The sequence below is a fragment of the Lemur catta genome, chromosome 1, assembly GCF_020740605.2.
Source record: "Lemur catta isolate mLemCat1 chromosome 1, mLemCat1.pri, whole genome shotgun sequence".
NCBI classification, from domain to species: domain Eukaryota; kingdom Metazoa; phylum Chordata; class Mammalia; order Primates; family Lemuridae; genus Lemur; species Lemur catta.
This window is the reverse complement of record NC_059128.1, coordinates 42,972,707-42,999,663: the sequence shown is the minus strand read 5'-3', so window position 1 is coordinate 42,999,663 and position 26,957 is coordinate 42,972,707. Positions and strand designations below refer to the sequence as shown.

At 38.1% G+C, this 26,957-nt stretch overlaps 2 protein-coding genes across 2 annotated transcripts in view; one reads left to right on the top strand and one right to left on the bottom strand.

Annotated features, from left to right (window-relative positions):
* TXNDC16 (thioredoxin domain containing 16) overlaps positions 1 to 7,528 on the bottom strand; it is an 82,137-nt gene extending 74,609 nt beyond the window's left edge. Inside the window, exon 1 of the mRNA XM_045567084.1 lies at positions 7,460 to 7,528. The gene's annotated coding sequence lies outside the window, so the exon portion shown is untranslated. The remainder of the gene's footprint in view (positions 1 to 7,459) is intronic.
* Positions 7,529 to 8,312: 784 nt separating this feature from the next.
* GPR137C (G protein-coupled receptor 137C) overlaps positions 8,313 to 26,957 on the top strand; it is a 66,048-nt gene continuing 47,403 nt past the window's right edge. The window contains exon 1 of the mRNA XM_045567071.1: positions 8,313 to 8,756. Coding sequence (XP_045423027.1) covers positions 8,313 to 8,756 — 444 coding nt within the window. The remainder of the gene's footprint in view (positions 8,757 to 26,957) is intronic.

Sequence of the window (26,957 nt, the reverse complement as noted above, 5' to 3'; positions counted from 1 at the left end):
CTTTCCCACATCTTCTATCCCATTAGACGAATGAGATTATGTATGTGAAAGTACTGTGCTTTCGTCAATTAGAGACACTGGTGATCACTCTTACAGACATTTAGAGATAGGAACTCAGTAGTAATCTCTGGTTTGTTCCATCTTTGATAAGATTTGATTATTTTAAAATTATTTAAAGCAGAGAATATAGCATGGGTCAGTTAGAAATAGAATTTATGTCTTCATAATGAAATAAACATTGAATAATTATTTAACCAGAACCATAACCACAGTTGAGAGGATGGGGAGACAGAAAATAAGGGAGCACACAGTGGGATGTGGAAAAGTATGAAAGAACTAAATCTTTATCTTTCCCAAGACCAAAAACCAAGTTTACTGGAAATAAGAAAGTAAAAGCCCAAACAGTGAGCAGTTGAAAGTAACTGCCTCTAAGGAAGAAGAAATGGGGGGGAGGGGAGGAAGATACCAAGGGGACTTTTAAAGCCTGTAACAGTCAGAACCATCTGACTCTTCAAATACTGTACCTTTTTCACTTTGATTTAAAAAGAAAAACTATTACTAGTATATAATCAAATCTTCCATACTACTCATATTAATCCAATCTACCCTCTGGGGCCATAGGAGAGTGGACATTTCACGTGCATGCAAACTATTAATAAATCGAATTTGCCAGAGACAAGCTGTCCTCATAAAAAGATCTTTAAACTAAAGGGAAGGGAATGTGGGTAACGAAAAAGAATATGAGCCAAAACAGACTGAAAACAAAGATACAAAAGGTACTTGGTGACCTTCTCCCCCTCCAGTGATTAGAAAAGGGAATAAAAAACAATACTTAATACTTCAAAAATCTAAATATCAGAACAAGGTGATGAGTACCTTGGGAGAAATGTGACCTCATTATCTTGGTGTGGCAGTTCATTAGTATGGTTCCAGTTCTCCACTAAAGTATAAGGTAAGATAACACTTAAGCTCCCTCCATTCCCCACCCTCTGGTGAAATTATTTATGGCCACCATGCAACTTATTATGGCCAATAAAGAGTGAAGGTGGCAAATGTCTCTTTTAGGACACAGTTTTAACAACTAGCATATGATATGTCATGCTTTATTTAGCCTTCTGTCACAGTCAACAGAAATGTTCAAATGGTGGCTGTTCTGTCAGCATGACAGTGCAGAGAACCCCATCTAATGTGTATACAAGCTCCTTACGAGCATGTGACATAAGGAAGAAATAAACCCTGTTTTCTGCCACTGAGATTTGAGGGGTTATTATTGCAGCATAAGCCAGTCTATCTTCACTGGTATACAAACTAGAAATGAAATACCTACCGTCTTAACAAAAACCCCAAAATATTGGCTTGGGGCCAAGCAGCACCAAAGTGTTCTGGGCCTACTCAAGGAAATATTTTTCAGAGACTGAAGAGCAACAAGTGATCCACATTAAGAAGTTAAAACATTGATAAAACCATCACTGCAATATCTTGGAGGTGACATGTACCTAATAAATTTATAATGAACCTCTACCTAGGTTCCTGTGGCTAATGAATTTATTTATAGCCCTAAAAGAAGAGGTTGGAAGACAGAAGATTAGTACTGTGTGATGGCTGGCTGTGCTTAACAAGGTATTAAAACAAAGATACTCAGAGCAGAACCACCATACAGGAGACTAAATGTTCAAAACTTAAAACAATCCACCCTTCTATGGTCATGAAGCAAGCTGACAAAACTGCTCAGTCATGGAAAGAGGCCATATTCTCCAAAGCCAACTTCAGATGTGGCCAAGAATTAAAATGGAAGGACCTCTTATAGGACAAAGCCACGGACCATGGAGAACTATGCTCTAGGGCACAGGCAGAGTAAGAACTATTTGTTACTGGTCTATAATATTGAGATAAATATAGAATTTGAATGTAAATGTTTCCAAGCTTTTCCAGCCATTTCAGACAGTAATTTTATATTTGTTGAATCTAATAACTTTTAAATTTGGCTTGTAATTTCATACTTATTTCATTTTTCCTATAATTCATTATTTTTAACTGTCAAAATGTTTATTGCAAAATGGAGTCTTAGAACGAAGGAAAGCAAAGCAAAGTTCATATCAAAATGAAATGTATGACACCAATTTGGATTTCTGAATACATTGTGGACTTTGTGCTGGAATTTCAACTGTTAAATTAGTAACTGAATAGTCTTACCACACAAGAGTAAAATTTAATCTTCCATATACACATTATACAAGATATTTGGTATAGCGCTTGCTCAGGATAACAATGCAACAGAATAACTGAGAAAAAGTTTTTGTTTTTTTTTTTGTTTTTTTTTTTGAGACAGAGTCTCGCTCTGTCACCCTGGCTAGAGTGCCGTAGCGTCAGCCTAGCTCACAGCAACCTCAAACTCCTGGGCTCAAGCAATCCTTCTGCCTCAGCCTCCCGAGTAGCTGGGACTACAGGCATGTGCCACTATGCCCGGCTAATTTTTTTCTCTATGTATTTTTAGATGTCCATATAACTTCTTTCTATTTTTAGTAGAGACGGGGTCTCGCTCTTGCTCAGGCTGGTCTTGAACTCCTGACCTCGAGCGATCCACCTGCCTCGGCCTCCCAGAGTGCTAGGATTACAGGCGTGAGCCACCGCGCCCAGCCGAGAAAAAGGTTTTGTGAAAGTAATAATGTCATCTATTCAAAGCTCACAAAGAATATAAATATTTTCTATTATTTAGTACAAAAATTTTAAAAGAGCACAAATGCAATATGTATAGTGTATCGTATATGACATTAAAAGATACACTACTCTGCACACAATATAAAATAATTAATGTAGGTGCTTGAAACTCTAGTTCTGAAGTAAATAATCACATGTCAGAAAGCTCCTCACCAGGCCGGGCACGGTGGCTCACGCCTGTAATCCTAGCCCTCTGGGGAAGCCAAGGCGGGTGGATCGCTCGAGGTCAGGAGTTTGAGACCAGCCTGAGCAAGACCCCGTCTCTACTAAAGATAGAAATAAAAATTATCTGGACAACTAAAAAATTAGATAGAAAAAATTAGCCGGGCATGGTGGCGCATGCCTGTAGTCCCAGCTACTCAGGAGGCTGAGGCAGTAGGATCGCTTAAGCCCAGGAGTTTGAGGTTGCTGTGAGCTAGGCTGACACCATGGCACTCACTCTAGCCCAGGCAACAAAGTGAGACTCTGTCTCAAAAAAAAAAGAAAAAAAGAAAGCTCGTCACCAGTAACAGAGTGCAAATAAAGTTGGAGTCTGAGGAAACAGGGCTAGTCCTCTAGATTTCTTGATAAACACTCATTTTTTTAATCACAGAAATGCTGCATCTAGAGCTGTCAAACTATGCTACAATTGGAAGAATAGAACAGATTCTTCTCTCTGGCAATGTTTAAAATCTAAACAGGAAAACAGTCGTACTCAAAAGCAGCAAAAGGTGCCTGATTATAGAAAAATTATATTCTACTATATATGTAGTATGGTAAGACTTTTACTTTTGAAAGGCTGCAACAAGTCTAGTTTAACACTTTTAAAAATCAACATTTAACTCAGAATAAGTTTTAAAGTTGTCTTTCATAAACTCCTACCACCCTAACGAAAACTCTGAAAAATAAAGTTATGCACACAGTAGTGCTATGAGAAGTCATTTTGGATCTCTCCTACACTCTCCCCCATCCCTAATTCCTTGATTTTTAATGGGGATCATTAAGGTTTGAATACCTCAGCTAGTGTTAAACTATAATTCATTTTCATCACCTTTACTAAACATTCAAATTAAATTGGAGTTGTGTTTTTAAACTAGCCTAGAGAACCCAGGGAACAGAACTAGAGCCCTAGCACCAACTGCCCAGAGAGATTTCAACTACAGATTGCTACAGTCTAGAGTCTGATATGTGTCTTCCATTCTCCCCCTCTCCAAATGGGAATACTTATAGTTATCTGCCTCACCATTACCCTATGTATTCAACAGAGGTGGGAGACATAACTTATGTTTAGACCAGTAAAGAGATTACCACTACTGGGCATTACTCAGAGATCCTGGACTTTAAGCTTAACACAGTGACTGGACAGGATGTTTGGATTATCTCCACTGGGAAAAGTCAAGGATGGAACTACATGTAGGAAGGAGAGTATTTGTTGACAAGGGTGGCTTTTCAAATGTTTCTAGTTCTCTACACATTAAGATTATATACTTCCTACTTCCTTGAGTCAGGTATGGCCATGACTTGATTTGGACAATGAAATGTACAAAGTGGCATATGTAACTTCTGGAGGTTTTTAAGGGCCAGTATACATATGTCATGAATCATGACATACTTTCCCTCTGCTATGATGACTGATTAAAGTCAAAATAAGGCCTTTTCTGTCAGCCCAAGTCCCAGAAAAAGAACAACACAGGACAAAGCTTCCAGATGACTCAATGTGATCATAAAATAAACTTTGTTGTTTTAAACTCTCAAAGTTTTGCTATTACCATCACAGTAAAACCCAGCCCAGTCTTGTTGGTATACCTGGTCTTATGTAATAAGTGAGAAGAGAGTAACTTGAACATAAAATGCATATCCTAGATTTTAAAGCTAGATGTTTCAAAGAATTCCCAGGAAATTGACCCAATTCCACTGTAGGAAGATTCCGAAAGGGAAGATGACTCTTTAAAATGCAATTTACTGTTAGGTATGGCCATGAGTTAATCTGACCAATGAAATGTGCAAAGTGATACATGTAACTTCTAGAAGTTTTTAAAAGTCAGTATACATGTGTCATGAATCATGACACACTGTACCTTTGCTGTTACCATAACAGATGCTAATACCAAAAGAAGGGAAAATTCATAGGCAAATGTTTGCCAATACTACACATATATACCTCCCAACTATGTACAGACTTTTATTCTTTGGGCCTGGGAGGGGCCCTCAATTCTTCAGTATAATGCTGCTGTCAGCACGGATCAGTGTTGGCATATAAGATGTAACTTTTGTCTCATCCCTAAACTCTAAACAAGTGTGTATGCCCAGGTCATTAAATAATAGAAAGAGTGACATGTAACTAAGGACAAATACAAGAGAGTAACAAGCACTGTTAAATGGGTCAGTGAAGCTATGGTACAAAAAGGGCTAAGCTTGCAAATGAATTGCTAAAGGCAACAAAAGTGTATTTTGTTCAGCACCAGAATATTAAGAAAGCCCCCAAAGAGCATCAAGGAGGAAATGCTTCAAGAGAAAAACACCGGTCTTCCTGTTAGTAAGGAGATAGTGTGAAGATTTGCATTTACGTGTTTCTTAGGCAGGGGACAGCTGGTAGCCCTCTATAGCTAGGACAATCCCATTTTGGGATTGGGTACTGTTTATATTATAGTAATACTTGGCAAACAATTCTCTGCTTTTACGTTTGAAAGACTACTGTGCTAGAGCAATCTGCCCTCTCAGAACAATATTCAACTTTTGTGCCTTTGTACACATTTAAATTTTAGAATATCTGGCAGCAAGCTTTTCTAGGAGAACTTTAGTTAGTTTCCCCTTTATAGGCCTAAAATTCCTTTATGAGTAACGATAAAATTAATGGCTATCCCTCTCAGGAAAAAGAGGAAATTAACAACTATAACTATTAAATAAACTGTATCAAGATTGTGGGCACTATTCTCTGGAAAAAGACACATTTCATATTTTGCAACAAATGAGGCATATAATGCTTACAAAGTTCCTGTAAGAACATGGTGTCTAAAGTTAGCTTACTTGGAGTGCAATGCTGCTACTGAAGAACAGAACCTGCTCACTGAACCAGGCCTCAAATAAAACGTTGATTAGATCTCAACACAGTTCATTATTTAAGACTTAAAGGAGGCAACAAAAGGAATCAACATCTCTCCACTTTAGAGCCCCTTCAAAACATTTGGGAGGAAAATCCTCTATCTGTACTGCCCACACTCATCCCCCAAAAAGAAAGGGAGAAAGGAGGAGGCTATCCAGACTTGCTCAGACACACGGTGGGGGGAGTCTCACAAGCAAAGATCTAAAATTAGTATGGGTACTATCCCAATGTTTACTACCACTTTAAGTGGAGAATATGGGAGAAAAAGAAAGACCCCACTAGGGTAAAAGTCTATTCATGACTTGAAATTTGTACCTCATTGATTATGGAAGATGCACAAATAGGCCATGCCAGACAATATGTGGTGTCCCTGGTTTTGACAAGTGCCTAAAATCGCATAACTCTGATTTTATACTTAAGTGCTTAAGCACATAACCACAATCAATTACCTCACTGCTATCATGAGCACTTTGTCCCATAGAGAACTGTGTACTGCCCTAACCACATTCTCTAAGAATCCATGAGGTGAAGTTCTTAAGTTTCAATAAACATGAGATCCTTCTCCAAAGCACTGATGTTGGGTTAGGCCTGTTAACTTCTCACAAAAAGCTGTACCCTCCTGTACACTGCACTCCTCTGCTGAATGTTTCTTCTGAGGAATGTCCACTTAGTGCCAGGCTTGTACATTTATCACAGTTTGTCAGCACACCTATGAAGAACTCAAACCACACCAGCATCTGGTGCCTAGGTGAACTACTGTTCCAGAATCTGGAGTACAAAATAGACTTTAAAGTTCCCTGTGGAACACTTAGCGAGGGAAAAAAAGAAAGCAACTCTTCTAGGGCAAAGCACAGGACAAAGGATGGTGAGGCAGGAAAGGCTGGGTCTCGAATGCTCCAGTAAATGTAGCAGCGTCTTTCACGAGGATACTGAATTTGTAATGTGCCGTACATTCTAAAGATAACAAAAATTATTTCCTCTTAATCGTGCACTACTTTTCTCATTTTATTACCAAATACAAAAAAAAAAGCCAACAAATGTTATGTCAGGCCCAATATAGGTTTGGAGATCTGTTTATTCCTGGATTATTTACAGCAGCAACGTAACAGCATTTATTTTCTGTCAGCCCCAGGAATAGCGCCACCATCTACCATACACAGCACTAAGGCTTCCATACATGTGGAATTTAAGGAACACGGACTATTCTACTCCCTCTCCAGATAATCAAAGACTTACAGGTCTGTTTCTGCCTTTTTCCCCAAACTTATGCACAGACCGTTTCCAAATTCTAAGTTTCAAAGAAGCCCTACTCACAGATCGCTTCGACATCCATCTGATAATAATACCATTCTTCCTTTAAAGGACATTTCCCTAGGGAGGGTCTTTCACTTAAGAGCCTCGGTTTACCCGTAGCGTCATTCCATCCCCTAGCCCTAGAAAGGACTCACGTTGGTTCCCGCCGCTCACGAAGCGAAAAAAGAAGAAAGCAAAACGTCCCATCAGCAGGGTCCAGGTGAGGCCGCTTTTGGGCCCCAGAGGCGGGGCAAGCTAGACGCCAGAGCTCGGCCGTGCAGCCTCTGCTTGAGGAAAGCCGCTTGGTCTGAATCCCCCTTTCTGCAGGCAGAAACCACAGCCTCAAGGACCCGCGCCGCCACCTACCTGTCCGAGACCTGCGTGCGAGACCTGCGGGCAGGGACCCGGGCGGTCCTTGACGCCGCGCGGCCGACGGTTCCCGCCGCCAAACCACGGAGCAGGATGCAGAAGGCGGGGCCGCACGGGGCTAACCAGGCAGCCGCGAACCGCTTCGCCGACCTGCGAGAGCGTGGCGCCTCCGCTCTGCGCGCTTGAGGCCGCCACCTGCACAGCGGAGTCGGCCTGCTGGGCAAAAAAACAATCCACAAGGCTCCTCCTTCTCCTCGTGCTCCCTACGTGAGGGAATCTCCAACCAACGGGAAGCGCAGGGGGCGGAGCAAGAGCCGCCCCTGGTGACAGACGAGTGCCGAGTCCTCCCGCCGGCGCGAACGGGCGGTGCAATGGCTGGGCCAATCAGCAGCGTGGGTGGGGAGTAGAGGGAGGGAGAAAGCAGAGAAAGCGGAAACCCAATCAGATCTCGGGGTCCCCGAGCGACTGGTTCTGCGGCCCATGGCCTTCCGAGCACGGCGCTCAGGGGGCGTGCCCGCCTGAGCCAATCGGCGCGAGCCCACAGTGCGGAGCGAGCGCCTCAAATGCTCGGGTTTCTCAGCTGATTGTCTCCAGCCGAGAGTTGTTTTTTGCAGCTACGGAGCCGAGCCGCAGCAGGAGGAGCCGAGACCCTCGGGGGGTGGGGGGAAGAGAAGGCGGGGTCGGGGGGAGCCGCGGCCGCTCTGCGCGGGACTCCGGGTCCCGTCACGGCGCTTCCTGGGGTTGGAGGCTGGGGTGGGTGGGGGGTAAGGGGACAGTCCTCCCCCTCGACGGCGGCTCTGAGTCCGGCCCCTTCCTTCCCGCGCTCCCTCGCGCACCCCCTAACCCCTTCATGAGGGTGTCGGTGCCGGGTCCGGCGGCCGCTGCCGCCCCCGCGGCCGGCCGCGAGCCCTCGACGCCCGGCGGGGGCGGCGGAGGCGGAGGCGCCGTCGCTGCTGCCTCAGGCGCCGCGGTGCCGGGCTCCGTGCAGTTGGCGCTGAGCGTCCTGCACGCCGTGCTCTACGCCGCGCTCTTCGCCTTTGCCTACCTGCAGCTGTGGCGGCTGCTCCTGTACCGCGAGCGGAGGCTGAGTTACCAGAGCCTCTGCCTCTTCCTCTGTCTCCTGTGGGCAGCGCTCAGGACCACCCTCTTCTCCGCCGCCTTCTCGCTCAGCGGCTCCTTGCCCCTGCTCCGGCCGCCCGCTCACCTGCACTTCTTCCCCCACTGGCTGCTCTACTGCTTCCCCTCCTGTCTCCAGTTCTCCACGCTCTGTCTCCTCAACCTCTACCTGGCGGAGGTAAGGCGGGAGGACCAGCATGCGGGGCCCGGGAGGGCGAGCGGGCCGCCCGGATCAACTCCCGCTAAGGACCGGCGGGGGTGGGGGTGGGGAGTGAGGGGCGGACTGGAGACCAGCATGGGGAAACTGAGGCATGCCTGGAGTGTGCGCCAGTGTTTTCGCCCTAAACTTAAGCAGCTGATTGACTCTATTCCTGAGGTAATTTGGGGGAAGTGAGTGAGAATGTGTGTGTTCTGTCAACTTAAAACAGTAAGACAACCCTTTGTTCGGTGTTCTGGCCCTCTAAGTAAGGTGTTGGTGGCACCACCAAAGTGGCATCGCAAGAAGTAGCAGCCCCGGTACCTCTGCCGAAGCTGGACTGTGTGGAGGGAGGTTGGATGCTGAGGTAGCAGCAGCTCTGCTGAAGCTGGACTGCTGCCAGCCATTACGTCACCAGGCAGAGAGAGCTGTTCCTCTGCTATTGTTGCTGCGTTTCTTTTATTAGAAGCTTATATTCCCTCTTGCATCTCCTTTCCTGTGGCTCGATAAGCCTCACACAAATTCCGTTTGATAGTTCCCCAGCAGGGTTAATGATCAATAACCAATGCTGAGGTTCAGTGTAAGGACCTCCATAAAGCCCTTAATGCTTGTCCCAGTTGCTTCATGCTTTGGAGATTTATTCTACCTCTCAGATCTTAGTCTTTTTTGGAGCTAATTAAGAGAGAAAATACTAGCTTAACCTGTGCCTATTGCGGAAACAAATCACACTGCTTTTGCAGTAACTTGCTTAATATCTGGAACCTAATCACACCCCCTTTCTCTTTTATGGGGAATTGCTGGTTGGATTGCATTGTTCTGCAGCGCTTAGGTATTTGACCCATTTCAAACAGGTTTGGGAGTGTAAGGTTGTCCATCATGTGTGTCAGCTTGTGGTGTTTAAGCCACAGTATTTCAAGAATTGCCCCCCAAAATTTCCCTTCCCCCCAAAAGAAAAGCTTGAGGAAGGGAGGAAACAAGGTGACATCATATGCTTAATACTGACTAATATAGAACAATATTGGTCTATGCAGCTAATCCTCTCAAAGGCTATTGGAGGTGATGAGAATTAATGTAGTTCCAAGCAAAAGTAAAAAACATTTGAGGCAGATTGTTTACATTTCCTGCATAAACCAACTCTTTTCTCCTTTAATAAATTGGAAGTGGAATGCATAATTTTAAAATCACGGTCATAATTCTATTTGGCACACTAAAAACAATAGTTGAAATATTAATAGTAACAAACCTAATTTAACTTTAATTATTTTCTTTCTCCATCCTTTGGGAGCCTAAACAATACAATGACAAAAATCCAAACAGTAACAAGCAGAAATAAAAAGGGTGGGTAATCATAAATCAGATAATCCTGCCATAGTCACATCACTTATTTGAGGATGTTCTGATCTTCTAGGTGTTTAAGCTATTATAACGCTTCCGTCCTTTATGGTTAAACTGATACATTGTATTCTTCCTGCCACCATTTTTGACTGTTAGTGACTTGTCATCACTGAAACCTTACTGTAGCTTCAGATATAGTAGTTAATTTACCTGAAAGTGACTAGCAATCTTTATGCCTTGAACATCAAATAACTTGGTTTTCCCTATACACTTAAAAAATCATTTTAATGATTCACTGTAAAATAGTTGGTAGACATTTCGTAAAGTGGATAAACATTCTTTTTACTTCTTGAGGTATAACACACCATAAAGTGCACAGTCTTAAATATACAGCTAGCTGGAATTTTACATGCATGTGCTCATGTTACTATCACCCAGATTAAGATGTAAAGAATTTTCAGTGTTCCGCAAGATTCCCTTGTACCCTCTCCCAGTCAGTATCTCTCACCCGGAGGTAAACAAAGTGGCTAAAGACTATCACAATAGAAAAAAAAAATCTATATTTAAGCTTAAAATTCAAAAGTATGCTTCTACAGCATAAAATACACAGAGTATCTAGATTGGGTCTTCAGATTTTTGATTGCTAATATTCCAAGCTAGTGAGGAAGAATTTAGAGTCTAAAAGTCTTCCTATTAAATGAATCTTTTGTTTGTGTGTTGTAATTTTTTAAACAGCAATAAAACTCTATTAACCTAGAAAATATAATTTGGAAAGAAGCTGGGCTAAAGCTTTTTTCTTTTGCAGTGTCTCCTAGAATGGTGTGGATTGTTTGTCTATCCTTGTCTTTTTATACTCAAACTAACAATTTTAGGATACATACCTGTACTTGAGAGCAAATTTTTGACTTTTTGGAAAACCTGTTTAAAAAGAGAGATCTTAAGCAGAAATTGTTTCCCTATTCAATAGAAAAAATCCACAGGAACCTGAATTTAATAGTATTAGAATTCAAATTTTTATATCAATTCCAGGCAACTAGAAATACACTTCCCATTGATCATTCTGAATTAATGAAGCTTTTCCTAGTAAGTTCTTCATATTATAGCAAAGTGGTAGGAAAAGTCTCTGTGGTGACAAATATTAATACAAGACTTACTTGAGATTTAATTTTTTAAACCAAAAGCTCCTATTATCTTTTTTGAATAGTTGTGCTACTTGATTACTAACTTACTCTGTCTTTACTACCTGTCATATTTAATACCAATTCCATTTTACTTTTGACTTGTTTAAAGCATTTGTTGATCTGTCTCTCACTAATTAAAAGTAATTTTAAGGACTTAGCTATAAAAAACCACAGATCAATATAAAAATAGTCTGTAAAGTAACCATTACTACTTTGAACACATTTGGGTGGGTGTTCTAAAACTCATGTTTTTGAAAAGTTAAGAACTGCCTAAATCACTTTCTTTTGGTGACTACACTTGAATGGAATTGCGATAAGGGGAAGTAGCTTTTTCTGAAACAATTAGGCTTCTCAACTTTTCATACTTAATCTCCTAGAAGGAGATAGTTGACGAGAAAAAAAAAAAACCCTTACACTAATCTTAAAAGCGCATATATTGAACTTTTTCTGGCAGGATCAGTAGAACATGAACTTTACCAGACAAGGGTTCATACTCCTGTAATTCTACCAGAGGAGACTTCAGTCTTTAAAACTGATGACTATCTACCATCAGAACATGTAGAAGGACTTAAAATGAGAGTTGATAGTATACCATCTTTGGAGTGTTGTGATGCATGCCAGAATCAGTGAGTTCATCTTCGACATATTGACATTTTTTCCTTTTATTTGTAATACGAGTGCCAGTTGCTTAATCAGGATAAAATGCAGTGACTTAATCACAATGCCAAAACAGCTAGGAAAATTAAATTCCAAATCTTAACTCTTACATCCATGGATGCTATTACAGTCCCTGCTAGTGGATGTATTTTTCCAAATATTGATGGCACTTGAAATAATATGCAATTCAACTTACAGGTACGTTCATTTTGTTATGTTCTGTGATTTCCTACAAAAGTATTTTTACAACCAAAAATGGAAATTCCTTGAGGATAAGAAGTTATTTTATCAAAAAAAGTTATTTTTTCATATTTTTAATCTCATAGCAACTAGAACAGTGGTGATGATATTATTGAATGATAATATAAAAGATATAGAAAATATTTAGCCATCTAATATGTGGCAGTTAATTTTATTTTGATGGACATTTGAGGTAAATTATGTACTGTCTGGAATCTTTTCTGCCTAAAAGATTCCATATAATATAGAGTTTTGCTTAAGAAAACTATTTTTATATCATGGCAAACGGCCCATAGTAATTAGGACTTGCTAATTTGGTTTCAACAAATTCTACTAAATAGAAAAGTCTGTAAAACAAGTTTCATATCATGAGTCAGTGATTATAAACTGTTTTTGTCTGAATCTACTAAGCTGTGTTTTATTTCCTAACTTGATCTTATTTTTCCTGAGACTATCTGTGAGGCCAGAGTTTCATATACATATCTATGTCAGAAGACATCCTTGTATTTTATGAATTTAATATTTTCAAAGTACCTTATGACATTTATCTTTACAATTCCCATGAAATATGTAGAAGAGGGGTGTGATTTGTCCAAGGTTACATGGCTAATATGTATCAGATGTGAGACTGCTGTATTGCTCAAGTGCTATAAAGTCTTGTCAGGTAATCTCTTCCTATACCATGAACTTTCCTGGATACCATCACTTCTTTGCTTATTATTTAGTGCTCCTCTAACATGCTTTCCCATTTTTATACTGTTTCAAACCTTTTCCACTGTCTAGAAAACCCTTTATTCTCCCTTCATCCACAGCATATGACTCTTACCTCCTACTTTAATTAATTCATTTACGTATTTTTAGAGACAGGGTCTTGCTCTGTTGCCCAGGCTGGAGTGCAGTGGCTCAGTCATAGCTCACTGCAGTCGCAGACTCCTGGGTTCAAATGATCCTCCCAGCTCAGCCTCCCCAAGTAGCTGGGATTACAGGCATGAGCCATCATGCCTAACTTAACTGCCAGTTTAAACAAGTGTAGAAGCCAGGGCCATCTGGCTGACCAGAGATTCAGAGAAATGCATAACAATGCTGTGGAGAGTATTTAATCTTTTTCAATGCATGATTGAACAGGTAAGTAAGGAAATTCCTCAAAGGCCAGAAGCTACAAAGAAAGCAAATGCAGAATGATAAAATACCACAAATGTTTGACTTGGGGGTGAGTGTGGTTATCAGCTGCTTCCTGCTAGCCTACCATCCAGATTTTAATTTTATGTATTGGAGGTGTAGGGAGGTGATATTGCTGGCTATACCTTTTGGTGAGGTCTGATTAAGACCTCAGCCACTCCAGCATAATACCAGAATCATTAAAGTGTACACCTTCCGTGGATAAAGTAGGAAAATAAGCAGGTCCTCAGAGGTTGATAGTGGGATTTGTGACTATCTCTGCCTTGGCTCTGGGTGAAGAAGGTACAAATTGGGAAAAGAAAAATCTTCCCTGAGAATGCACAACAACCTTGTTCTCACACAGTTTAAAGCCTGAGTTCACATCAGTTCTATGATTGGAGGATGGGGAGGTCGGGAGATCCAACCTGAAATGTAAAGTTATTCTTGCTTGATAGTAACCTCATGCTCCTGGAGGAAGAAAATGCAAATCATCCCTGGAGGAATGTTCTTTAAAACCAGACTCCTGACCAATAAAATTCCAAGGAACATGAGCGCAAAATTAACAATCACTGGGAATCTTACCTACAAAGATTGCAGATATCAGAATTATCAAATACATAGTATAAAATAGTTATTCACTTATATAAATTAAGAAATTAAACACTTGAAATATGATAAAACTCAAAATTGACTGGCACATTTGGAAATAATCATGTTTTTATTTGTAGAGATGAGGTCTCTCTTTGCTGCTCAGGCTGGTCTCAAACTCCTGGCCTCAGGTGATCCTCATGGTTTGGCCAGGCATGAGGATCACTTGAGGTGGCTGGGATTATAGGCATGAGCCACCATGGCTGGCCCATAATCATTTTTAAAAATGAAAAAGAAAGTGAAATGGATGGTTAAACAGATTAAATAGTTAAAAAGAAATTAGTGAGCTAGAAGATCTCAGAAAAAAATCACCCAGAGAAATAACCCATTGATTATATTTTAAACCTTTTAAGAGAGAATGAGGAATGAACAGGTCTAACATATGTCTAACTGAAATTTTGGAGAAGTTATTCAAAGGAATAATGACTGAGAGTTTACCCTAATTTGTGAAAGATGGCAAGTTTCAGAATCAGAAAGCCTAGCCAATCCAAGGCAGGCTTTGTGAAAATGAACACAGTGCTAAACTTCAGAACACCAAAGAGAAAATATTTTTAAAGCAACTAGACAGAAGATATTACAAAAGAATAAAAAAGTGTGTTGATGTTCAACAACTAAGGAATCCAGGAGACAGTAAAACATCTTTAGAATGATGAAAGAAAGTAACCTGAAACCTAAGATTCTTCCCATAATGAAACTGCCAACAATAGAGATGAAATAAAAGCCTGTGGAGACAAAAACAGTTTGTGAGTAATTGATCCTCACACAAAGATCTAAACAATAGACCTTACTGAAATACAGGAAGGAATGGTGAGCAAAGAAAAATGTTACATAAGTTGGTAAATCTAAACAAGATATATGTATGAAATAATTTGTAATTTATAGGAATAAAACAATTGAGAGAACCAAAATCCTGTACAATAGCATATAGATAAGGAAGCCAAAATAACAGGGATAAAACATTGTAAGGTCCTAGTGTCATTTGGAGGAGTAAACATCGTAAGGTGCTAGTGTTTGGTTAAACGTTAGGTTGACTATATCTTTCAAAAGAAAAACAAAAATATGTCACTTTCAAACTATGAGAGGGAAATGAAAATGGTGGTAGGATGAGGGGAGAGCTTGTCCACAACATGGTAACAACAAAAAAACACCTTGAGAAAGATCAAATTAATATAGTATGAAAATTAAAAAATAAAATATTCCAGTCAGTGTCATGAACTTAATACTCTAGCATAAAGAAAATGTGTCATACTTCATTTTAAAACAAGTTCAGCTATATGCTATTTACAAGAGACACTCTTAATACAAGTAAAGGATAAAATTAAAAGTATAGGAAAATGAGATATTGTGCCATGTTAACCAAAAGAAAACAAAAATTAATAGAACTTCAAAGAGAAAACAAACCTAAGGTTTTATTGGAAATTTTAACATCATTGATCAAGGAAATATGGATGTAGATCATGTAGATACCGAAAAATGACCATTTATAGAACACTATAAAAGTATACCGAACAGCAGGGTTTATTTTTTAAAATTAACATTTGGAACGTTTTTGAAATTGACCACATAGTGGAGCATTAAAACAACACTCAACAAATTAGAAGTAATCAGACATGACTGAGCGCATAACTGAACCACTTACCAGCTGTTAGACCTTGGGCAAGTTACTAAACTTCTTTGTACCTGTGAACTTCTCTGTGCCTATAACCCTATTTCTAAAACTGTGGATAATGTCTACCCCATAGGATTATTGTGAGAACTGAATAATACCAAAATCAGATGAAGGCACTATGAAAAGTAATTACAAATATTTCTTACGAACATAGATGCAAAAATATTTGACAAATCTACTCAAATAATATATTAAAAGGATATTACATCATGACCCAATAAGTTTTATGTTAAAAATATATTCAAAAATCAATGTGATAAACCATATTTGCTGTGTAAAGGAGAAAATCATATGATCATCTCAGACACAAAAAAGAATTTGACAAAATTAAACAGCCATAACTGATTTTTAAAAAAATTCTAGCAAACAAGGGAAAAGTGGGGAACTTCCTCAATCTAATTAAAAGCATCTACAAAAAGTCTACAGCCAATTTTATATTAATACTTAATGATGAAAGGTTGAAAGCTTATTTCCTAGGACGAAGTACTTCAACATTGTGCTGGAGGTCCTAGCCATTGCAATAAGGCAAGGAAAAAAGTTTTAAAAATTAGAAAGACAGAAGTAAAATTGTCTTTACTTATAGGTGACATGATTGCTAAAGTCAAAAATCCTAAATGAATCCACAAAAAACTACAAGAATAAATGAATTTAACAAGCTTACAGGATATAACTGTTGTATATACTAGCAGAAAACAATTGGAAAATGAAATATAAAAATGATTCTACTTATAATAATGCAAAAATTAAGATATTTAGGAATAAATGTAATAAAAGATGTGCAATACCTCTACAATTAAAACTACTAAACATAGAAATTAAAGAAAGGCCTAAGTAAATGGAAAAATATACTCAGAAAGACTCATTATTTTTAAGATGTCACTTCTCCCCAATTTGACCTATACATTCAATGTATTTCCTATTAAAATCTTCACAGGTTTTTGGGTAGCAATTGCCAAGAGGATTTTAAAATGTACGTGGAAATGCCAAGCAGAAATAATTTTGTAAAAGAAGAACAAAGTTGGAGATCACACTACCTGATTTCAAGACTTACAAAGCTACCGTAATCAAGACTGGGGAAAAAATAGACCTGTACTTATATAGTCAACTGAATTTTTTACAAAAATGCCAAGGTAATTTAGTGGGGAAAAGAGAGTTTTGTCAACAAATGGTGTTAGAATAATTGGGTATTCATATGGGAAAAAATGAACATTGATTCTTACACTATAAAGTCTACTTAGTATAGATCCTGGACCTAACTGTAAAAGCTAAAATTTGTAGAAGAAAACAGGGTAAATCTTTGTTTTCTTACAGAAGACAAAGATATCTTAGGAAACAAAAAAGCTTGAACCCAAATTGACAAATGAGACTATAAAAATTAAAAACTTTTGTATTTCACAAGACAAATATTGAAAAGGCAAGCCACAGACAGGGAGAAAATATTTACAGCACATATATCTGGCAAAGTACATGTATACAGAATATATGAAGAAGTCTTAGAACTCAATAATGAAATCTAATAAAAATGGACAAAAGATTTGAATAGACACTTCACAAAAGAATATATATGCATGGCCAAAAAGCACACAAAAAGATGCTTAAGACTACTATTAGGAAAATGAAAATTGCAATCACAATTAATTACCATTAAACATCAACTATCAAGACTAAAAAGGACTGAGCATACCAACTATTGGCAAATACATGGATTAATTGGAACTCCTACACTGATGCTAGTAATGTAAAATTTACATTTTGGAAACAGTTTAACAGTTTTAAAAAAGTAAGACATAAACCTGTCATAAAATCTAACCATTATAGGAGCCAGATGTGGTGGTGTGCACCTGTCATCCCAGTGTACTCTGGAGGCTGAGGCAGGAGGATCACTTGAGGTGGGAGTTGGAGACCATCCTGGGCAGCATAGCAAGACCGTGTCTCAAAAAAAGAAAAATAATAACAAAAACTTGTGGAAAAAATCTACCCATTATACTTTTATGTATTTATCCAAGAGAAATGAAAGCATATCTTCACACAAAAACTTGAATATGAATGTTCATAGTAGCTCTGTTCACAATAGCCCAAAACTGAAATTAACCCAAATATTCATCAAAAGTGAATAAACAAAATCTGATAGGTATATCCATGGAAAGGAACACTACTCAGCAGTTAAAAAAAGGGATGAACTACTGACACAACATGGATGAATCTCAAAATCAGTATGCTGAATAAAAAGAAGCCAGACAAATACTAGCTCACAGTATATTGTTTCATTTATATAAAATTTTAGAAAATGCAAGCCTATGGTCAAGCAAATCACTAGTTCCCTGGGGTCTTGAGCAGAAGGGAGGATTTACATAAAAGGGGCAGGGTGAAATTTAGCAGGTGTGGAAATATTCTGTATTTGTTGTGATAGTTTTATAGGTTGTATACTTCTCTCAAAACTTGGAATCGTACACCGTAAATGCATGCAGTATGTTGTACATAAATTATACCTCAGTGAAACTGATCACCCCAAAATTTCAGGGCTTTATTTGCAATTTATTCCTAGAATAAAAGCTAAAGTAGGGAAGAAATGTAAAAAGTGCAGCTCCATCATTTATCAGCTCTGTGTAACTTGGTAAAGTTACCTGAGTATATATTGTTTTAACTTCTTTGTGCTTATTTCCCTGTTTATAAAAGTGAGACTAATAATAGTACCTGCCTCATAGGATCATTGTGAAGATTAAATTATATAATTCATATAAAATCTTCAGAGTGGCTACATGGCATATAGTGTTGATTGTTAGCTATAATTAAATTTTGAAGAATTGGGATTTTATAGACTACATACTCCTTAAAAATCATAACTTGTAAAGGTTCATTTAGAAATTTTTAAAACGCTTAAGAACATGTGTAAGGGAAGAAATCACAATGGACTTTAGAAAATACTTAGAATATGATAATAAAAACACTACATACCAGAACTTGGACAATTCAGCTAAATTGGCATGCAGAGATAAATTTAGAACCTTAAATGTTTACATTAGATAAAAAGCTGAAATGTAACAAGCTAATCATCTAATTTACGTTACAGAAGAACAACAGGATAAATACAAAGGAAACAAACAAAGAGATGAATGTAAAGAGTAATAAAATAGAAAAAACACAATAAAGAGGTTTGGTAAAACCAAAAGCTACCCCATACCTTTCTTCATAATCAAACTTCTTCAGAGGTGACCATTTGCATATCACCATTTTCTCACTTGTCCACCCATTCTAATCTGCCTTTGTCCCATCACTCTGCAAAATATCTGTTGCCTGTGGCTCACAGGACCTTCATGTCAATGAGTTCATTAGATATTTTTCAGTCATCATCCAGATTAATCTCTCAACAGCAAGTGACTCCCCATATCTTTCTCCTTAGCACATTTCCATTGGCTAACACATTGAATCACATACTCCTGATTTTTTTGGTACCTTGCTAGCTTCTTTTCAAGCTTGTCTGCCTTTGTCTTGCTATCAGAGAGGTTGAGATTTCTAAAGACTTAAGCCTAGAATCTCCTCTTCTTCCCAAGTGACCACATCCATTTTCATGACACCGTAGCACTTAAAAGCAGATGACTCACACACCTATCTCCAATCTTAACCCAGACTGCCCCTCTGAGCTTTGGGTCTCTAGATTCTACCTTTATTTGATACCTCTTTCAGGATGTCTGAAGCATTCAGATTCAACATGTCCCAAACTGAGCTCATGATCTTTCCTCCTCCCTCCCCATCCCTCACCTATCTCCATCAAAACCCAGTTTGCCTCTTTTGTTCCCCATTTCAGTGACTGGCGCTGCTATCTAGTTATTTATATAATTCAGAAGCCTATGAATTAGGTCATTCTTGATACTGCCTTCTCCCTCATACCTCATATTCACTCTATCACCAAATCCTGTGTTACCTCCTAACATCTCTCAATCCATTCATGTCTCCCCATCACAATAACCTAGTTCAGGCTACTAGCATCTATTGGCTAGTCCAGGGCAGTTAGCCTCCTAGTGAGTGTGTCTGTATCCTGTGGTCCCCACAGGTCCATTCTCCATAATTTTGCCAGAATTATCCTTTTAAAACAAAAATCTAATTATCAAAAACCCCATGCCCAAATGCCTCCACTGGCTCTAGTTACTCATTAGGATAAAGACACTTTTATACATACTGCAGTGCACTTCATGGTTCCAGCTTCATCTCATACTGTGCTCCTCTTTCCTTGCCACACCAGCCGCACTAAAATATTCATTTAGTCCTTTGTACTTGCCATATTCTTTCTGCCACAAAGCCTTTCCATATTCTTTTCCCACTGCTTAGAATGTTCTTTCCTCCTTTGCTTAGTTAACTCTCAACTCCAGAATGACACTTCTTCAGGGACACCTTTACCCAGCTATCCAAGTAGATTAGTTTCCAAAATTATAGACTAGCAGAGCATTGTGCTCGTCTCCTTCATATCACTTGCACAGTTGCAATTTTATATTTGTTTGGGTGATTTCTTTGTGTAAGCTTACCAGATTGTAAGCACTATAGGAATAGGGACCAAGTCAGTTCTTGCTGTATCCCTAGTATCTAATTTAATACCTGTTTATATATTAGGTGTTCAATAAATACTGAATGAAGTCCTTGTTCACCATATCCAAAATATCATAGGGGGTGAAATCCCTGAATATAATATATATATATATATATATATATATATATATGTGCATATATATATAATTTCACAGTAGAACTTCCTTATCTACCTCCTCCTCTTAAAAAAAGAGAAAGAAAGAAAGGAAAAGTGTTTTTGTTAAAACAGGCCTCTCAAATGCAAATGCCTAGAGGGGCCTGGATGCTACCATCTGAGAGAATAGGGAGCCATGGTGATCGTGGTGAATCAGAGAGTATGTATTTAAAGAGGACAGCCACAGTAACAGAAATTTGGATTTCTTAAAATGGGAAATCTGCTTTTTAAATAAAGTAAGGGGATTCAAATATTGTTAAAAATACTGTAGGCTAACGCTGAATAAGGTAACGAAAACATTTTTATGGATCAGCCCAACCTATAGGCTACAATTTATGTTTTCTCTTCTTCCTCCTCATCCTCCTCCTTCCTCTATATTCCTTTAAGGAATAAAACAATAAACATAATCTTGTATTTATAATTTTCATACAACAAAACTTAATTACATTTAATAGCTATCAAAGTTGGTTAACATGAACTCTGAATAATTTATACCCTATGGGAAAACTATGGTGTTCTAAGTGTGACCAAATGTAAAAGATAGTACTGTAAATCATAGGATGTACCATCAATATCTGCCTTCCTCTACTATGCTATATATTGCTTTAGATCAGCCACTATTTCATGTTTATTTTGAAGGAAATTATTGTTATTTATATTAACACTTAACAACTTGGATGGTTGAGCAAATTGGTGGTAAAGTAAGGGAATTCAAAAGAAATATTTCCCTTTTTCCATATCCACAAACAAAATCAGAATCTGTAACTTAGCAATGTGGAACTTTTCATTTAATTCGTTTCAAATAAAAACAAACTTTTAAGAAATCTTACTGTTTTAACTTTGTTAAGAGGTATGTTTAAGGTAGTATAATTTCACCAGTAGCCCTGATCTAGGAGTCTGGGAACCTGAATTCTAGTCCAAGTTCTACTCTGCTTGGCTAATTGATATTTGCCAAATCAATACTTTTCTGGGCCAGTTGTTTACTTTCTAAAGTGGTTAGTCTCAGTTATATTTAAGCCCCCCTTTAATTCTAATATTCTTATACTAATAAAGCAACCTGGATTTTGAGAATCTTTTTTTAAAAAAACTCTTATTTTACTTTATTACCTAGTCTTGAGGTCTAATACAGTGTCTGTGAATTCTGTTTCTGAGCTATGGATGTCAATTAAACATAGTTATACAAACTGTGTTAAAAGTAATCAAAATTTAGTTCACTTAGGGCCTGAGGATCATCTGCTTTCTAGAATAAGATGTAGCTGGATATTTCAAATCTGTATGTTCTCACTTTTTACAATTCAATTATAGGTGCCATTTTCATTAGCATATTAATCACACTCTACAATTTGTTTTTCCTGACTTCAGTCTCTCTGTATAGAAATGCTTAAGAAGTATTTTCTTAAAATTTTGTGCTCTTTCCTCAGCTACTACGTAGGACTGTCTAATTGCTGATCCAATCATTTGGACTGCTTTGAGGTGATGTAGTATATTCAAAGGAAAATATGAACTTTTACTCTTTCACAGCCCTACTTTAGGTTCTTTGATTGGTCAGGAGCCTCCTAGTATCCTTTCTCTCACTTTCCAAAGGCTTTGTGTTGAGGCTGTTAAGAATCTAATTGGCATTTTTTAAAAAATCTATTCTGGAAAGAATTGGACTTTTAACAGCAGAACTGACAAGCAATAACTTAAGTCAGAATACACAGAGCATATATACATGGCAGTGGCAGGAAATCTTTTTGCCTAAGGTAGAAAAAGTAACATGATTGCTAGGAACATTGCACATAAGCATATTTCTTGAGATGAATTAATACACTAGAATCAGTCACAGTTAAAGGCATCTACATTTCTAAATGGGTTGTGGATTTTCCAGGTTTTGTAAACTAGAGACTGTAAGAATACAGTTAGAACATTGGATAGGGTGGAATTATGGAGTTAAGATCTTGAGCACTGGAGTCCTATTCTCTGGACCCTTGCTAACCTTAAGCAGGTTACTTAACTTTTCTGTATCATAGTTTCCCCATCTTTAAATGGACCTAATTGTGCCTACCTCATAGGGTTGTGAAGATTAAATGAAGTAATACTTTAAAAATACTGAAAGTAGGGATCAAAACATAGTAGGACTCAATTGTTAGCTGTTATTATCTTAGTCACACAAAAGAAAATGAGAGCATCTCTAAAATTAAGATTTTCTTTTGTCTGGCATCTTTCTCATGGGTAAACTTTAGACAATAGAATAATCACTTTTTCAAATCTATGGCAATAGACATGATGCCATTATTTCCTTACTGTAATGATTAAGATAGCTTCATAGGTATTGTCCCCATTTTTCACATGATGAACCGAGGTCATGGACTTGGTCTAAACCACAGTAGAAATGAGAAGGGTTGGATTGAGGTCTTCTGACTACACTAATTCTTTTTCTGTCATGCTATAGAATTAGCAGATTTTAAGCTAACATTAGTGATCATCATCACTGCTTACCTTCAAACTGTTATTCTTAAGAAATGGAGATTAAAGCAAAGTAAGCAGTGTTCCTTCTGCTTCTTTCTTCCCTGGGCTATTCTATTACTCTTTCTGATACATTCTGCCCCTTTTCTTCCCTACCTTTATCACTCAGACCAATACTCTCCAGTGAATCTGGCTCTGTCTCTATCTTTACAAAAAGCAATTCTGCTATCTTCCTAGCTCAAAAAGCACAAAAGATTTATGAAAAATCAGTAATACACAATAGGGGATTTAGTGTTGGAAAATTTTTTTAAGGACAGCACAGTTTCAGCACAAATTCAATTTAAATCCGTTTTCTGGGGAATCTAAATCCATACTATATGAGGCTCAGTTTAGAAGTAAATTCTGTATATTCCTTAAACATAAGATGTTAAATTATCTTCAATCAGCTGTTGATGGTAAACTAATAAACAGTTCATAGTAATCAGTTATGTTTTGGGGAGACTTTTAATAATGAAAGATCACAAATTTTTCTTCTCATTCACAAATTTAATATGTTATTCCAGAAATTTTTGTTATTTATGCTTTTAAAAAATACTTCTAGTTAAGTAAAAGACATGGAAAAGTACTAATTGTCTGCAAAACAACACAAAATGAAAGTGTTAAACTGCTTCTCAGTCATTACATTTTATAATACTAAACAGATCATTTGATTTCTGAATTTATTTTTCTTGGACATGTTAATTCTGCATATCTTGAACAGCTAATAACCAGTTGCTGTGACAAATAGATGATACTAACGTTAATAAAGCAGTATTTGTCACCTTAAAAGATTTGTGAATTAGGGAATTAAAACTATACCATCTAAAGATCTAAATGTACAAATATATCTAAGAAAACTAGGATCTCTGTGATCCTTAAATTAGGATAGGAGTCAAGACACCTGGGTTGTTTTTTGTTTTTTTTTTTTTTGAGACAGAGTCTCGCTCTGTTGCCTGGGTTGGAGTGAGTGCCATGGCGTCAGCCTAGCTCACAGCAACCTCAAACTCCTGAGCTTAAGCGATCCTACTGCCTCAGCCTCCCGAGTAGCTGGGACTACAGGCACGCGCCACCATGCCCGGCTAATTTTTTCTATATATAATTTTAGTTGGCCAGATAATTTGTTTCTATTTGTTAGTAGAGACGGAGTCTCGCTCTTGCTCAGGCTGGTCTCGAACTCCTGACCTCGAGTGATCCATCCCCCTCAGCCTCCCAGAGGGCTAGGATTACAGGCATGAGCCACTGCGCCTGGCCAAGACGCCTGGGTTTTGATCGTGTTTCATTTCCTGTGTGTTCCTGGACAGTGCACTTAACCTTTAAAGCTCAACTTTATAAAATTAAGTTACTGAACTAACTCTCTAAGGTTTCTCATAGTCCAGGAGAGTCTAGGGACAAGCTTCCAGTTGTCCTCTTCCTGTGGAGTCTTTATAGACAGAGCTTATTCTCCCACCATGAAGCTCACCTGAGCCATGTTGTTGTCCAAGGTTTTTATTGGGGGTCAGTCATAGAAGCAAGGGATATCCATGCAGCTGACCTTAGTTACTCAGTCTCCAGCCTCTCGAAAGATCAAACTGATAATGTATGGCCCAAGGCCTCCACCATAAATCACATTGTTAGCATAGACCATTTGGCATAGTCCAAGGCCCCCAGGTAAACAAAGATGCTCTTGTCAGGCAGGATATTCCAAGGACTTAGAAGTTATCGTCAGGAACCAAACAAAAGCCAGACATTTCTTTGGAATGTACAGGATTTGTATAACTCATGCCTGCTGAGTTACTCCTTCACTGCATACCTTGTCTCAGTGAAGTTCATCTTCTAGTACCTTCCTGAGAAAGGGTGCTTGGTAAGCAATTTTTTGAGGGTTTGCATGTCTGAAATATTTTTATTCTACTGTCATATTTGACTGATATTAATAGTATAGGCAGATATAGAATTCTAGGTTGGAGATAATTTTCCCTGAGGATTTTTAAGGTTTTGCTCCACTTCCAGTGTTGTTATTGAAGTTTGAAAGGCATTCTGATTCTTGATCCTTTATATGTGACTTGTTTTTTTCCTTTCTGAAAATATTAGGTTTTTCTTTGGTCCCAAAGATACATGCAGTGATGTATCTTCAAATGAGTCTGTTGTCTATCCATTTTGCTGGACATTGAATAGGCCCCTTCAATTTATTAACAGGTATCCTTTAGGGAAACGTTCTTAACTTTTTAAATTGATTTTCTCCTCTCCTTTGTTTCTGTTTCTCTTTCTGCAGCTCCTAACATTTGGATATTGGGCCTTTTACACAGATCTTTTTCTTTTCTTTCCATTTTGCATCTATTTGCTCTCCATTTTAGGGAGATTTCCCCAAATTACAGCCCCTTTGACTTTTTTTATTTCTACTAGAACATTTAATTTCCTTCCATAAGCTCTTTTACATTCTCTGAATTTTTTATTAACAGCATCTTGTTTTTGTTTCATGAGCATGTTTTTCTTATTTCTCTGAGTCTATTAATTTTTTGTTTGTTTAGTTTTTAATTCTGTATTGTTTTCCTTTTTCTGTATATTCATTTTCATCTGTTTCACTGAAAACTTTTGAGCTATCTGATTATCTTACGCTCTCCGCTCATAATTAACGAGTGGAGACTCTGAGGATGTGGGTGAGGGTGGTCTGCCTAGACCATTTGTTAGGAAACCCCTAATGTTGTATATTTAGGTCTTTCCTCTTGGGATGATTAGATTCCTCAGGAAAAAAATATTCTAATTTTTCAGAGAGTAAAGGTCAATTGCAGTATTTTGAGAACCTAGTGGAGCAAGAGGTTTGGGGTTGGGGAGAATCCCTATGTGTCATGTACACTGTTTTTAGTATAGTGCCAAACTATCAATTGTGCCTGGCATTTACCTTTCATACTTTAGGCCAAAGGCTTTTCGGTAACCTCTCCAGAGAATAAATACCCAGATATTTGCCGGGATGAAGAAGGGGCATTTGCCCAGGGTATGAACTAGGGAAAGATTTAGGGATTTCACTGCTCTCAAACAGCTTTTATCTACCCCTGTTTTAATCACCCCCACCTCAGTTCTGTCAGAGTGGTAGCAGGTTCTCATGGTTCCTGTACCTTTTGAAGATTCTTAAATGTATATCATGTTGGGTCTGAACCCTTATTATCACTAGTTTGGGATTCGTCTTTCTTGGGTAATCATATATTGTATTGGGGGTCCCAAAGACCACTCTCAGCCTGCATGATTTGCTAGGACTCAAAGTTGTACTCATGGTTACAGTTTATTACAGTGAAAGGATACAGAGTAAAATTAGTAAAGGGAAAAAGCACATGGAATAAAGACTGGAGTAAGCCAGGCACAAACTTCCAAGAGTCTTCTCCCAGTGGACTTACACAGGATGTGCTTGATTCATTCAGCAATGAGTTGTGACAACACATATGAAATGGTTTCTACCAGGGAAGATCATTAGAAATTCAGTGCCCAGGTTTTTTATTGGGAGTGGTCATGTAGGTACCCTCTGTCTAACACATACTAAAATTCCAGACTCTGAGAAAGAAAGTAGTCTGTGTGCAATTGAATACTTGTTTGCACAAATAATTTAGGTACAGTGAAACACCCTCATCATTTAGAGAATGCTGGGAATCCTGCTGAAAATCAAGTTCCCAAATGCCAGCCATGGGCCAACCTTACAAGCAGAGGATACAGTCTCAGGCCTGCTGTATTTATGTCTTCCAAAAATGTATTATTGTTCCTTTCCCATTCTACTCAAATGTATATGTTTATTCCTTTCATGAAAATCCTTTTAGTATTGTTTTAGTAGCATTTTAGGTGGGAACAAAATTAGATGCATATACTCAGCGTTTACCTGGAAATTCATTTGATTGTAAATCAAAACACTCTGATTTGTATAAAATCACTTTAAAGCAGCTTAATAAGAACAGGCTGCTGTAAAGAAAAAATACTTAGTACATAGAAGCTTTTTATTAATAAAATGAAATATACAATAAATATTGAAAGTAAACATCTGAGGAAAATTATGTCTATTCAGTTTATACCTAAAGTAGCTAAAAACATCATATTTTATATGCAGGCAGTAGCAATGG